At 45.3% G+C, this 13,127-nt stretch overlaps 1 protein-coding gene across 1 annotated transcript in view; it reads right to left on the minus strand.

Annotated features, from left to right (window-relative positions):
- Positions 1 to 862: 862 nt before the first annotated feature.
- The window catches only part of ETV5 (ETS variant transcription factor 5), a 56,945-nt gene continuing 44,680 nt past the window's right edge, over positions 863 to 13,127 (minus strand). Inside the window, 4 exon segments of the mRNA NM_001243025.1 lie at positions 863 to 3,338; positions 6,695 to 6,796; positions 11,016 to 11,185; positions 11,335 to 11,403. Coding sequence (NP_001229954.1) covers positions 3,117 to 3,338; positions 6,695 to 6,796; positions 11,016 to 11,185; positions 11,335 to 11,403 — 563 coding nt within the window. The 3' untranslated portion in view covers positions 863 to 3,116.

Genomic DNA, 13,127 nt, shown 5'->3' on the forward strand with positions numbered 1-13,127 from the left:
TGACCTTTTGACGTCAGAGGCCTGAACCTGCAGAGGCCTGTAGCCTAGTTACACCTGCGCAGAACCTTCATTCCCACACCTTTTCCCAATCACCTTTCCCCATGCCCCCCACCACCCTGCTGCTTTATTCCTAAGCCCATAAATGCCCCCTTGCCTTAGGAGACGGCTGGTTTGAGGCTTGTTTTCTATCTCCTCTCTTTCCTACTTTTCAAAATTTTTTTTTTTTTTTTGCTGCAAACCTCGCTGTCTCAGTATTTTGGCTTGCTGAACATTGGGCGCAATAAATGTGGTTCAGTGACATGGTTCAGACTTGGAGGAAGGGTTTTTCTCTGCTGCATGGCTGGAAAAAAACAGAACAGCCATAAACCTAGGCTGTTTTTGAGGGAACAACTATTACTAAGTTAGGGCAAAACTTGGGGGCTGGGGGAGGCTAGGAAGTGTGTGGTCTTCTTCTATCTAAGTTTCTAAGGGGCTAAACTAGATTCCTTCTGGAACTCAAAAGTCCTAGCCTAGTTTGTGATCTTCACACAACCTAAGGTCCAAACGTGAGCTATGTTCTTAAAAAATAGTGACTAAGGGTTGGGTGGGAGTACGTGGGTTCAAGGGGATGGGGTGTGTTGGCTCGCCACTAGCTGGGAAAACCTCTGTCTTCTACTGTCTTGGATCAAATGTTTAGCTAGAGTCTGAGATGTGGCCAAAGAGCAGTTTGCACAAAACGACTCCCAACTCCCCAGTCTGTTGGTTAAGGCTAAGCAGCTGAGGGGGGTAGAAAGGGGATGGTGAGGAATTGGGGGGTGGGGTTCTGCTGGCTTTACAACCAGACCACTTGAGGGCAAGAAAGAGGCGGGTGTCAGGCACCTGGTAAACTGAAAGCAAACTTCTTTATTGTACACAGTACAGAATATAACGCAGCTTGGCAGGATGCATACGGCCCTGCGCAGGGGAAAGTTATTTCAAATCAACTGGCAGGTTAAAGCCTTTCTGCACTGTAGACTTTCCACACTCTGGAAAAGAAGCAAAAACAAAAAACAAAACAAAACCATCAGGGAGGTGCATGAGTCCAATGGGAATGCAATGGTGATGCCGCCATCCTACCTCCCATGACAGCACAGGCCATGTGGTTTACAGCAAGGGAGGGGAGCTCGGGCTACAGAGGATTCTTCTCAAACTTCCTAAGACAGGGTAAATCCATCCAAAAAACCCCAACAAAACCCAAACCCGGAGAAGTAAAGAAAGGAAAAAACAAACCCCTATACAGCATTTACAACAAATGAACCTCTAGCCAGCTGGGGGTAAAATATGCATCTATGTATAGACTGTGTAGGTTAGAAAGCTATAAATATGTTTTGGAAAGAGTCCTTTGATTAGAATACAATGCTAATTAAGGCCCAAGCTATAGGTTCAATACCTGGGTGGGCTAATTAGCTTCCAAGAGAGGAAAACATTGTATCTCCATAGCTATTAAATGCACCCCTTATCTCTGTAACCCTCTTTGCAAATGTGCCCCTGGTCACCAAGGGGACTGGTTGAGACTACAGAGCGAGTCATCAATAGAAAAACAATTCAAAGCACTGTCTGTCAAATATGGAGAATAGCACAGTCATTCTTTGTGTGCTGGATGTCAAAGGAAGCACAGAATTCTCACAACAGCAGGCAGCAAGGTGCTAACACTTTCTAATGCTTTTTCCTCTACTTTGCGCTCAACCTTCAATGAAGCCTTAGCTGGGTTGTTTAAAACCTTCCCAGTATAATACAGCGATCAGAAAAATCTTTTTGAAAAGGTGGCAGGAAACCAAGATGCTAGTACTGTTTTACCTGTCAGTGTCGCACATATATCTCAAACCCTATTGAATCATATGCAGGGTTTAAAAGTCCAAGAGTTAAAGAAAAAGGAAAACAAAACAAACTGATGAATGGAAATCGTCCGTCATGCCTAAGGAAGAATCCCCAGGGGTTTCCACCAGGTGACCAGGTTTCAAGTGGACATGACGTGTATTCTGTACATATGCTTTCCAGAGAGGGCATGTGAGAGAGCATGGGGTACTATACACATAGAATCTAAACGGTGTGTCCAGGCTGCCCTGCACACCTCAAAAATGTACAACTCAGGTGCAAATGTTCCATCAGGCTGTCTGGTGCAGAAAGCACAAAGCAGGCAACAAAGAGGGCTTGTACTCAGCTAAGGGGACGCCCCCAGCAAAGCCCCTTTCAAGCTGCAGCGTCTTCATAAGTTGGCACTGCTCTGTTCAAAGGATGCAGTGCAGTTACCAAAAGGTTTGGTTTTTTTTTTTTGCTTTAAATACCAAAACTACAAAAATCAGTTTATAAACTGTTTTTCCAAAACAACCACCAAAACAAAACAACCCCCCGAATCAAAGCAAAACAAAATACTGTCAAAAGTGTTAATCGCCCTTCTCCTAAAATTAAAGCCATCCACACACAGCCATGTGACTGGGAAGAGAAAGGGGGGGCTTGCTCTGCTTGGTGACCACATGGCCTGAAGGTTCCCAAGAGTAACAATGGTTTATTGAGAACCACGGAGTGGGTGACAGCTCTTCATCCTTTTCCCCTTCTTTCTAGACCAAGGGGAAACATTTCCGATTGAGCTGACCGAGCTCTCCAAATTCTCAGATGTATTCGTCACCCTTCATGGTTTAGACTCCCCACCTCAGCCTACCTCCTCTTCTATGGGTTTGTGACCTCTTTTTCAGTAAATTGTGCAAATCAGAGCCCTTCCATGCAAAGGCGTTTAGTAGTCCACGATCAATGCAGATTGTCACACACTCTGTCCTGGTTTGTGGGTACTAACCTGAACAAGGTATTGCTTTGCATATATTGTCCATGGGAAGGAGGCTTCATGTCAATCTCTTCCCAGAAACCTTGTCAGATCAGAGCTGAGGCACCAGCCTTTTGGCGGTTTTCTGCCCCTCCCTGTTCCCACTCCCCCCGCCAAGTATCTGTCTTAAGGGTGACGATCCAGAGACAGCTTGGGTTCTCCAGATAATACTCAAAGGGCAAGCTTTAGGAACAGCCAAAAACACAAACAAAACCACTGCCCTCGTTTGCCTGAATGGGAACTGCTAGCTCTAGGTTTGGCCGCTCAGCCGTTCAGAAACTTAGTAAGCAAAGCCCTCAGTGTAGGGGAGGCCGCTGCAGCGGTCCACATCCAGGAGGTAAGCAGGGTTGTCTTCGAAGTGGGTCAGTGGCAGGGTGTCCTCCTCGCTGAGGTGGCACTCGGACTCGGCTTTCAGGAACGGACGCTGGTTGTCGGGGAAGGCCATGGAGAAAAGGGCATCGGGGTCACAGACAAACTTGTAGACGTATCGCTCCCCGGCCACCTGAGACAGAACACAGCTCGTGAGGCTCAGCTGGAACAGGGCGTGGGCTGGGGCTGGAGCATCAAGGGGAAGAACAGGGGAGTCTCCAAGCCACTCAGCTCTTAGGGAGCCAGGGACCGAAAGAGGCTCCTGATCCAAATCATTCGGACTTAATTTCATCAACTGCAGGGACCTGTTACCTGCCACACGTTTTGCTGACACCACGGCTCAGCAGTTGAAAATAATCGGAATTTCAAACTGGGATCCTTCTAAAAGAAAATCCTCACTGTGCTGTACTCGCAGCCTAGAAAGATCGGTTACACTGAGGTTGGTGCCTGGTGTGACAAGAAGGTACAAGGGCTGAAAAGTGCAGGAGTCAGACCATGTGTTCAGTCATTTCCAAAGCTGACTGCACAGCACAGCTCTGTTATTCTGAAGGGCTAGGAATTCAATAGGCCGTGTGGGAATTTTAAGTTTGCCCCAAAGCCAGACAGAATTGCTTTTTAGCTTGACTGCAGTTTAAAACTACTCATTCCATGGTTCTGCTACACTGAAGGAACTGATAACTTTTATGTGGATTTTATGCATAATATTAACTAGAACAAAATGGTCTTGATTATTCAGAGGCTTGTATACTTGATGAGCCATCTAGGTATGGGGTCGCCCATTCTCTGCTGCATGTTTAGTACTAGCACAAGGGGACACATACCACTGAAAATCAAACCTGAGAACTGGTTTTGCTCAGCACAGAGGGGCAAGAGAAAGTGGCTAAGATTACTGATAAACTAAACGTTTTAGACCCATTCACAATCTTGAGCTTAATCCTGCCCTTCAGTCATTCTGTCTTGATTCTAAAAATCTCCTTAATTGCAGAAATATGGCTTTGGTTCTGATCTTGGGTTTAAGAAATCTGTTGCTACTATGGCAGCTATCCTAATAGGCCTTACAACTTATTTTCTGGTGACACTTCATTGTCTAATCACCAGAAGGTTGGTGTCTGCACCAATGTTCTCCGGAATTCAAACACTAGGAATCGAGCTCTGTGAGACTGGATGATTGGCAGCTACACGATAGCAAGTCTTAAGGGTGGCAGATGTTTGCAATCAATTATCCCTATTTTCTTCTTAAGCCAGTTTTAAGTTAAATCTCTGGTATCCCATCCCAAGAGTCCCTTTTATGTATGTGGAAGAGCGAGGCACAGGGGGCCATGATGAAGTAATACTGCTGAGAAGCCACGAGCAGATGGCTACAAGTCCAACCTCTAGGAACCTCAGTTTTCTCTGTCAAAAACTGCGAGTGTGGGACGACTGCTTCTCCAAGTCCCTCCCCACGCTGGCATGCTACCACTGCTAGCTAGTTACCATTTACTCATGGGTCATGTAATACATTGGACAGCAAGCTATTATTCCTAGAAAGCGTTCACGTATATTATCCTTTCAGATTAGATCAGGGATTATTATCTACACTTTTATTGGAAACAGCCTTCTGGAAGGCTGACTCTCCTGAAAGTATAAGTAAATGAGAGGGTTAGGATCTGAATCCACCCAAGCCTTTCCTGAGTTTCCCTGTACGTTTTGACTGTTATTCTCAGAAATAATCTTATAAGACCTAGGAACTAGTTCCTGGGGACAACTCATGGGTTTTAGTTCAAGTTTAAATGTCTTCGTTACATTCCCTCAGATTGGATCTGGAGTTGGGAACAACAAAGGGAATAATGGCCCTCCTTCCGGAATTTAGGCAAACCCTCAATCCTCCCGCAAAGGAGCTGACACTCCTGAGGCAGAGACTGACCAGCAATGGAGGGACGACTTACAATATGAGAGCAGGGAAGGGACAGAGGAGGGCAGTGCTCTCAAAAGTAGAAGGGCCAGGTAACTCAGCCTGAAAACCTCAGGTTCTTAGAGTGAAGAGGTGAATACTGAGAAAACAAGTAGGGGCTGGCCAGGTAATGAAGGCATTAGGAATGTTCTTAAGTAGGATGATAGTTTAATAGGTCTCTTTTTTTCCATTTTATGGTATGCTTGATAACTTATAAATGTATTCTTCAATATATATTTTATGGTAAACATACTATATGAAGAGAAAGATGGCTCTGCTAGTGAGAGAAGCCAAGTACGAGTGAGCAAATGGTGGTTAGGTGGTGCTCAGACCGGGAACAGCCTTTTAAAACCTGTATTAAGCACTAAAAAGTCTGGATTTTATCCAGACCACCCATGAGAAGCTGTTTCAATATTTTTTAAGGTGATGAAAAGAATAACGGGGCCATATTACCACCTGTCTATGAGAAAGGTAAACCTAGCTTCAGTGCAGATAAGGTCTCGGCAGCAATGACCATATATTTCTGCCAAATGCTTCTTGGCTATTACCATGTAGACTGCCTAAATGAGCAAATGCTAGAATGTGGGTAACAGGATGATATAAAGTCTGGTGGCTAAGAAAGATTTGCCATTCTCCTGACTGTCCACAGGATTTTAAGATCATGGTCCTTCACCTATACCAATAAGGATTTTGCTATTGGTTTCCTCAAAATACACTTCATCCTTTATGGTGCAACCTGCTACCAGGTGATCCTGCTGCTATTTAGCAAAGCTTGCAAAGGTTTTTTGTTTTGTTTTTGTTTTTGTTTGTCTTTTTGCCATTTCTTTGGGCTGCTCCCGCAGCATATGGAGGTTCCCAGGCTAGGGGTCGAATAGGAGCTGTAGCCACTGGCCTACGCCAGAGCCACAGCAACGCGGGATCCGAGCCGCCTCTGCAACCTACACCACAGCTCAAGGCAATGCCGGATCGTTAACCCACTGAGCAAAGGCAGGGACCAAACCCGCAGCCTCATGGTTCCTAGTCGGATTCGTTAACCACTATACCACGACGGGAACTCCCAATTTTTTTTTTTTTTTTTTTTTTTTTGCAAAGGTTTTAAACTTGACTTTCTAAAGTTCTGAAAGAGAAATAAGATTTTCTTACTCCTGACACACTCGAGAGTATTAAGCCAACATATCTGGAAGTCTTGGTGTTTTAACACCTAAAGGCTTCAACGAAGCTCTTACAGGAGCAGAGACCTTCAGGTTGATTCCCTCACTAGCAGGAGTTGGCCTAAATGTCCGGACATTTTCTGAAGTAGAGGTGGTTTAAAGCAGAGGAGCCTAGTTTTCTACGGCGTGCCCCCCACACAACCTCTGGGTTTCATGTACCCGAGAGCATTGAAAGGTGCTCCCTATGCCTCATGTGACTATGAAGTTTGTTTTCCCAAGATTTCTTCCTACCACAGAATCGCTTCTGAGGCAACCACTTCCTCCCAGCCGCTCCAGAGTCCTCTTACAGGAGCCCTTGATATTTCCTTTGAGTGGTCAGAGTGGTCTAAGTGTCTCGTAACTGCTCACCTTCTGCATGATGCCCTTCTCATAGTAATAGCGCAGAGATCGGCTGAGCTTGTCGTAGTTCATGGCTGGCCGGTTCTTCTGGATGCCCCAACGCCGAGCAACCTGAAGAGACGGAACAGCAATAGAGACTCACTGCCTGGGCCTGGTGGTTTTCTCCCAATCCCGGGAGAAACCAGCTCTAGAACCCAGCTGCTTTGATCAGGGATCCACTGCACTGACCTGCAAGGAGAAGCATGTAATTCCCTCAAGACAAAAACTTCCAACAAAGGTAGTGATCCAGTCACAAATGCCTAAGAGGTGAGACCTAGAGGTGGAAGGATCCTAGTGCTTTAAGATTGCAGAGGGCTTGGCGAGCATCCCAGAGGAAGCAAGCTCTCTGTTTCTCCACATATGAATTATTGACCAATACCATAGACCATTAACATGCTGCCATTAAGTGCTATGGTTTCTGTAGCAGTCAATAAGGAATAATTAGAATGGTCATTCCTGAAACATTAGAAACACACTAGTGAGTTGCTAATGGGCCAGCAGAGCAAAAGTTCAATTCTAATAAGATTGGAGAGGGGCTGGGAGATGTTTACTTATTGCAGCTCGTGGAGTAAAGGGGAATCGGATCATCTCAGCCTGCTGCCATCCAATCCCCTGCTCCCAGCAGACTTGCAGAATGGACATTAAAACATGTAGCACCATTATCCACTTAATGAAAAATTAACAGGGCTTCCCAAACAGTTCTGAAGTGCATTATATCCAACCCAGTCCACCTGAGGTGCAATGACGGGGAGATGTAATTGGAGCTCTGGGCAAAGAAGCCTTATAGCAGGAAAACTTCCTGGTGGAGTTCAGCAAGACAGCCATGCAAATTCGGTTCTCAAGTATCTCAACATCCCAAATCTCACTTGTAAGAAAGACTGTCAAGGGCAGGAGAAGAAGAGTAACCTCAGAAATGTGAGGTCTTTAATGTATACAAAGCAGGGGTCACATTCTGAGCATTCTGGCTCAGTTTTGGAAACTTAAGAAACCCAAATAACTATATTCCTTTGATCTTAAAATCAGATGTTAAATGTGGAACGAGAAGTAGGAAAAGTGAAAGTGGAAAAGTGGATCATAAAACATTTCATTTAAAGTATTTCTTACAAGTATTCACAGCAGAATAAAAGCAACCTCTCCCAAATTCAGGATTCTAGATGACGAATAAATAGCAGAAATGATCTGATAAGGAAGAATGCCTGTGTTGTAATCATATTACAATAATTCAATAGCCATGACTCCGTTCTGCCTTGCAAGAAACCATCGAAAGTTAAATTTCCATTTGTTTGCTTCATGCCCGTACAGCACGCCTGCCATCCTGGGCTCTCCTCTTCTCTCTGTATTGCATCCATTCAACTCCTTGAAATGGCCCACAAGGCAAAATTAACCAAAATTCCATCCCCTGGTTAGAGAAGATAAATATTTTAAACCAACAGAAATAGTGGTTAGAAAGAACCTGCTAGGTCAATACATGTCCTTTAACCCTGGTCAAAAGAAATAACACTATGAAACTAAAACTGCTGTTGGCCACAATTCAGGGACCCTTGAAAGAAGCCCAGCCTCATTTTACCATATGCAGTGGTGGAAAAATTCTTGACTATTTTTCAACTTCAGCCGTGGCCTCTCTTGGCTGCCACTTGCATATGCAGTAGCTTACTGGAGAGAGGTTTTTATATATGCACAGACTTCAAAGTAGCTCTGGTAGCCATAGTTACTGATGCATCCTCTTGGGCTAGGGCCCTATGATTCAGTAGCCCTCACCAGGGCTGCTCCTCCTGCAATAATCATGATGCAGCACAACTGCAGAGCAGCTGGGAATGGGAGGGGCGCATCCCTATAGCTTGCTGCCAGCTCCTTTCTTTCACAGTCACTGCTTTGAGGGCAAGCACCTTGAGGACAGAGGCTGAAGGAGTTAAAACAACCCCCCCTCCTCACATAGCTCTCCCTTTTTAAGAGAGCAGCCACAGCACTGGGAACGGCTCTTTCTAGCAGCCTGTCCTTTTAAACCTCCCCATGGCATCAGTTATCTGCCACATGTTCAACAAACAACCCTACCCCCCAAAATATTCATTAATGCAGATTCACAGTTAAAATGGCTCCAGATTAAAGCCGAGTCAGTCATAATTGAGAGGGTGCTAAGCTGGATGACTATCAAAAGACATTTGATTAGGGGGCCTGCCAAAACGCAGTTCTAAAACCACAATTTCCATGCACAGTGTAATGGATATTATGGATAATTACCCAGAGTGCACTACTCAGCCACACAGCTGCCTACAATTACGTCCCAAACAGCTTCCTCCTCCGCTTCACCCTTCAAGCTCCCCCCGTGACAACTTCTTACAGCTTTTTCGAGGAGTTGGTATCTTCCTGACATTAACAAGGGTAGGGCCTGCCAAGTTATACCAGGAGCAGAGGGGGGGAAAAAACCCTCAAACGCTGCATGTCCCCGGGCCAACGCGCACACATAGAACAGAGCTGCTCCCGGGCCAAGAGACTGGGACATTGTGAGTTCATAGAATGCTCAGGGATTTCAAGGTGCAGTGGAAAGAAGTACTTCCTGAAGAAACAGAGCTGTCCAGTCAGCTGAGGGGGGTGCAAGGCCGCCACAGGCCTCTCCCGTGACTTAGCTGCTTGGCATTTATAAGCATTCTGGATTAGTATTAGTTTCTTTATTAAGTAAGAAAGCCGGGGCCCTCTGCCATCTGTTCGTCATTTTCTTTATACTGGTAGGAGAGCAGAAGATTCAATAACAGCTTTTTCCAAAGGGTCATAACCAGGTTTACCTGCAGCTGTACAGCCTGTGCTTAGGCCCGAGGCAGGGGCAATAAAGTAATAAAAGCTCCTATTTGTGAAATGAGATAAATCAATAAGGGCGGCCCACATGACAGACAGACTTTTCAAAAAGCCTCAGTGAGTCTGGGTGACATGCTTTCCTCAAGCTTCACACAAACCAGGCCACGTTCTGAGGACAAGAATGTGTGCGGATGGCTCTCCAGGGTGGCCGCAAGTCAAAAACACGGCTGCACGCCTTCATGACATGGCCAAGAAGGCACCCTTAGAAACACACGGCCACACCAAACTCTGGCCTTTGACGTGAGATTGAGTCTTAACCAAAACTGCTTGCAATATGAGATGCTGACACACTTTGATTTTTGTAAATCATGTGGGCTGGGAAACACTGCATGTATCTTTAACTGCCTTGAGTGAAGCTTCCTTTCCTCCCTTATTGACCAGGAGTCTCCCTAAGTCTCCAATTCACACATTCTCCTTTGCTTGTCTTAACTTTCAGGCCATTTTCCTCTAAGCCAGGTGCCTGGTTGTGACCTGCTATTAACCCTCCTGCCCACCCATCCCCTTCGTGTGCTAAAAGTGGGCCCTGGTATCAATCAAACAATACCTACAACTGCAGTTCCAAGTGCTTTCCAAGAGCATTGTTCCCATTCCAATTACACCCAACCCAAAGATCCCTTTTGCTCTGCTGGCTTAATATGGAATGCCTCCGTACATGCTACCGAAGGAAGCATTTGTCAGATTTTCAGGGAAGTTATTTTGCATTTATAATCTCTCTAGATTCAAATAGAAATTTAAAATTGACTCCTTTGAGATATGCCAAACTGAGGGCATGATTTAATTCACTTTGTTATGTGATATTTAGGAAAGGGGTTCTAGGATGTCTTCCCCTTTCCTGAAGAAATGATACAGGTTCTGTCCCTTGGTCTTTCTGTCAATAGCAACAATGAATGTTTCTTTTTTTCTATTAGCAACGAAGGTTTTTGTCGTCTCTCAACTATTGTAGTTCCACATAAAGAAGTTTATAAAATTGACTCATCTCTGATAATTTTCTCTAGATCAGAGCCATTTGAAATGCAGTGGGGTAGCTGCATCCTTTAATATATTACCAAAGTATCTTAATATGTTCATGTAGCCTCTGATATAGGCCTACATAGGAGAACTGACACCAAAACAAGCTGGTATCATTGACCTTGAAAAAGACTTTCCAAGAGAAAACAGACCCTATTTGAATAAGTCTTTATGGCCGCCCTCCCCAGAGTTTGTAGAAGTGTTACTAATACTTCCTATGTGTATTCTATGGTGGAGGATATATATACTACCTGTCCATGAATTGTAAATTGCCCTATTAACAGAAAAGGCCCTGCTAAGCCCACTGGCCAGGACAGAATCTGAGTGAGAAGAAAGGGCATATTTAACACAGTAAAAAGATTCAATGGAGAAACTGCACAGGAACAAATAGCCACAAATGGAGACTCTCCTGAGCCCAGCACCATGTGCTTACCTCCTCCGGTTCGATCAGCTTGAACTCCATGCCTCGGCCTGTCCAGGCAATGAAGTGGGCATTGGCTGGGTCATCGAGAAGGGTGACCAGGAACTGCCACAGCTGAAGGGAACCTCGCCTCTGATAAGGGGGCCCCTCCCGATACATGGTGGGCTCTTGTTTGACTTTGCCTGTTCGGGACAAAGACATACATGCAGTGCTTCAGTTTCGGGCTCTCGGGTGATGTGTGCAAACGCCTCTTTGGCATTAACAGGATTCACTAAGGTGCTCTGACATCTCCACCCTCCAGCCTGGCAGCCACCTGGATGGGGCAACTCACCTTCCAGTCTTTCAGGAACGACACAAGTGTCATCAAAGTACAATCGGGGGTCTTTCTCATATGAAAAACCTGAAGGAGAATTTAAAAAGAACACGTTGCTTAACACAGTCTGTGTTCTATGAGAACTCTGGATTTAGGGACTAAAATGGGATTCTACCACTTCAGGTCCTTAGCCTGATAAACTATATCTACGCCAGACTGAATTTGGGGAGACTTCAAAAGGACTTAGGTGCTTGTGTTCTGATGTGGCCACTTGGGCCTCCACCAGAATAGCATCGGATTCCTGCCACTAGAGCGAGGATGGCAGGGAAGCACTGAGTCATCAGTACGTTCCCTCACATCTTATGAGGTCTGTGGGGATCAGTGCGGCTGTGACTAAGCCTTTATATCTGAAAAGATATCTCATCTATTTCAGTTGGCTTCTCTGGGTGGATTTAGTTGATCTATACATAGTCTCGCCGTTTTCCTTTTAGCAAATATTAATTTCAGCCTTTCTTACAGCTTGTCCAGGCTGCCCACACACCTCATTCAATTATGAAAGAGCTTAGAGGGTAGAGAACAATGCCAGAATGAGTGAAGACTTGGGCCTGTGGAAGATTGTGATGAGCAGTAATTTTAAAGGCAAGTGGGAGATATCACCCTTCAGACACCGTGGAAGGAATGTGGAGACTTTCTGCTTACGTTCTGTAGATAGCAAAACAGAAAAGGGGACCTGACTAGTCCAACAACACATGTCAGTGGGCAGAAGGGTGGCCTTGGCATTCTCAGCCCACCAAACCTTAATCTGCATTCAGTGCCGACCACTAGGTCACCAGGCACCCTGACAAGATCAGCAGCTCGAACCAAAGCCCGTCAGTGGACAGGTGTGGTGGGACCACATCCTTGCTGGTAGCCCTGCCCATTTCAGAGGTGGAGCACCGTGGCATACTCTCCTTCACCCATGCACTTCTCAGGAGGAGGCACAGGTGCTCCCGTGTGCTCAGCGGGACTCTGTGCCTGGGTTCTCTGGATTCACCTTGCGGGTGATCCAGGCAAACACGTGAGGGGTATGTGGTGTGGGCAGGCATCAGAGGCCACTGTCATAGAGGACTCCCATTAGATTTAGAGACGGATTCACTATGACACAATATTCATGGGTAAAAGCGCTAAGAAATACATCTGTTTGTTTTTCTTCACAGCCCAGATCAAGTTCTTCTTGGCTGGACCAGCATCATTTTTAAGAGGCTAGGGGTTGGGGAAATGCTGTCGAGATTTAAGACTTTGTATTTTTGTGTCCTCGGCCCCAAACATTATTTCTGTTTAACTACATCAAAGTAAGCATACTGCATATTTAGTAAGTACTTAGACCAGGTACTATGCCAAAAGGGGGCAGATAGAATACAGACTCGGTGCTTGCCCTCATGGAGCTTGCATCCCAACTGGTGGAGACTGATTTAAAAAAAAGTAGGAAAGGAGAGATGGTATGGTGTGGAACATTTAAAGAGGGTGGACCCTGGAACCAGACCCATGGACCTGGATTAGCTGTGTGACCTTGTGCAAGTTAGTAATCTCTTTGTGCTTCAGTTCATCATCTAAAGACTGGGGAAGAATTTAGTGAATAAATAGTTCAGTGGAACAGAATATATCTTCACAATAGTTAAGAACAGCTCCTGGTATATAAATGTGCAATATATGAGAGTTAAAAAATGAGAGCAATGAGATCCTGCTGCAGAGTACTGGGAACTATATTTAGTCACTTATGGTGGAGGACAATGTGAGAAAAAATGTGTTTGTGTGACTGGGTCACTTTGCTG

Source organism: Sus scrofa, chromosome 13 (assembly GCF_054392235.1).
Source record: "Sus scrofa isolate SSC_HxYL_T2T_F1_AM1 chromosome 13, Sscrofa_HxYL_maternal_Yorkshire_Landrace_v2.0, whole genome shotgun sequence".
In the NCBI taxonomy this organism is placed as follows: domain Eukaryota; kingdom Metazoa; phylum Chordata; class Mammalia; order Artiodactyla; family Suidae; genus Sus; species Sus scrofa.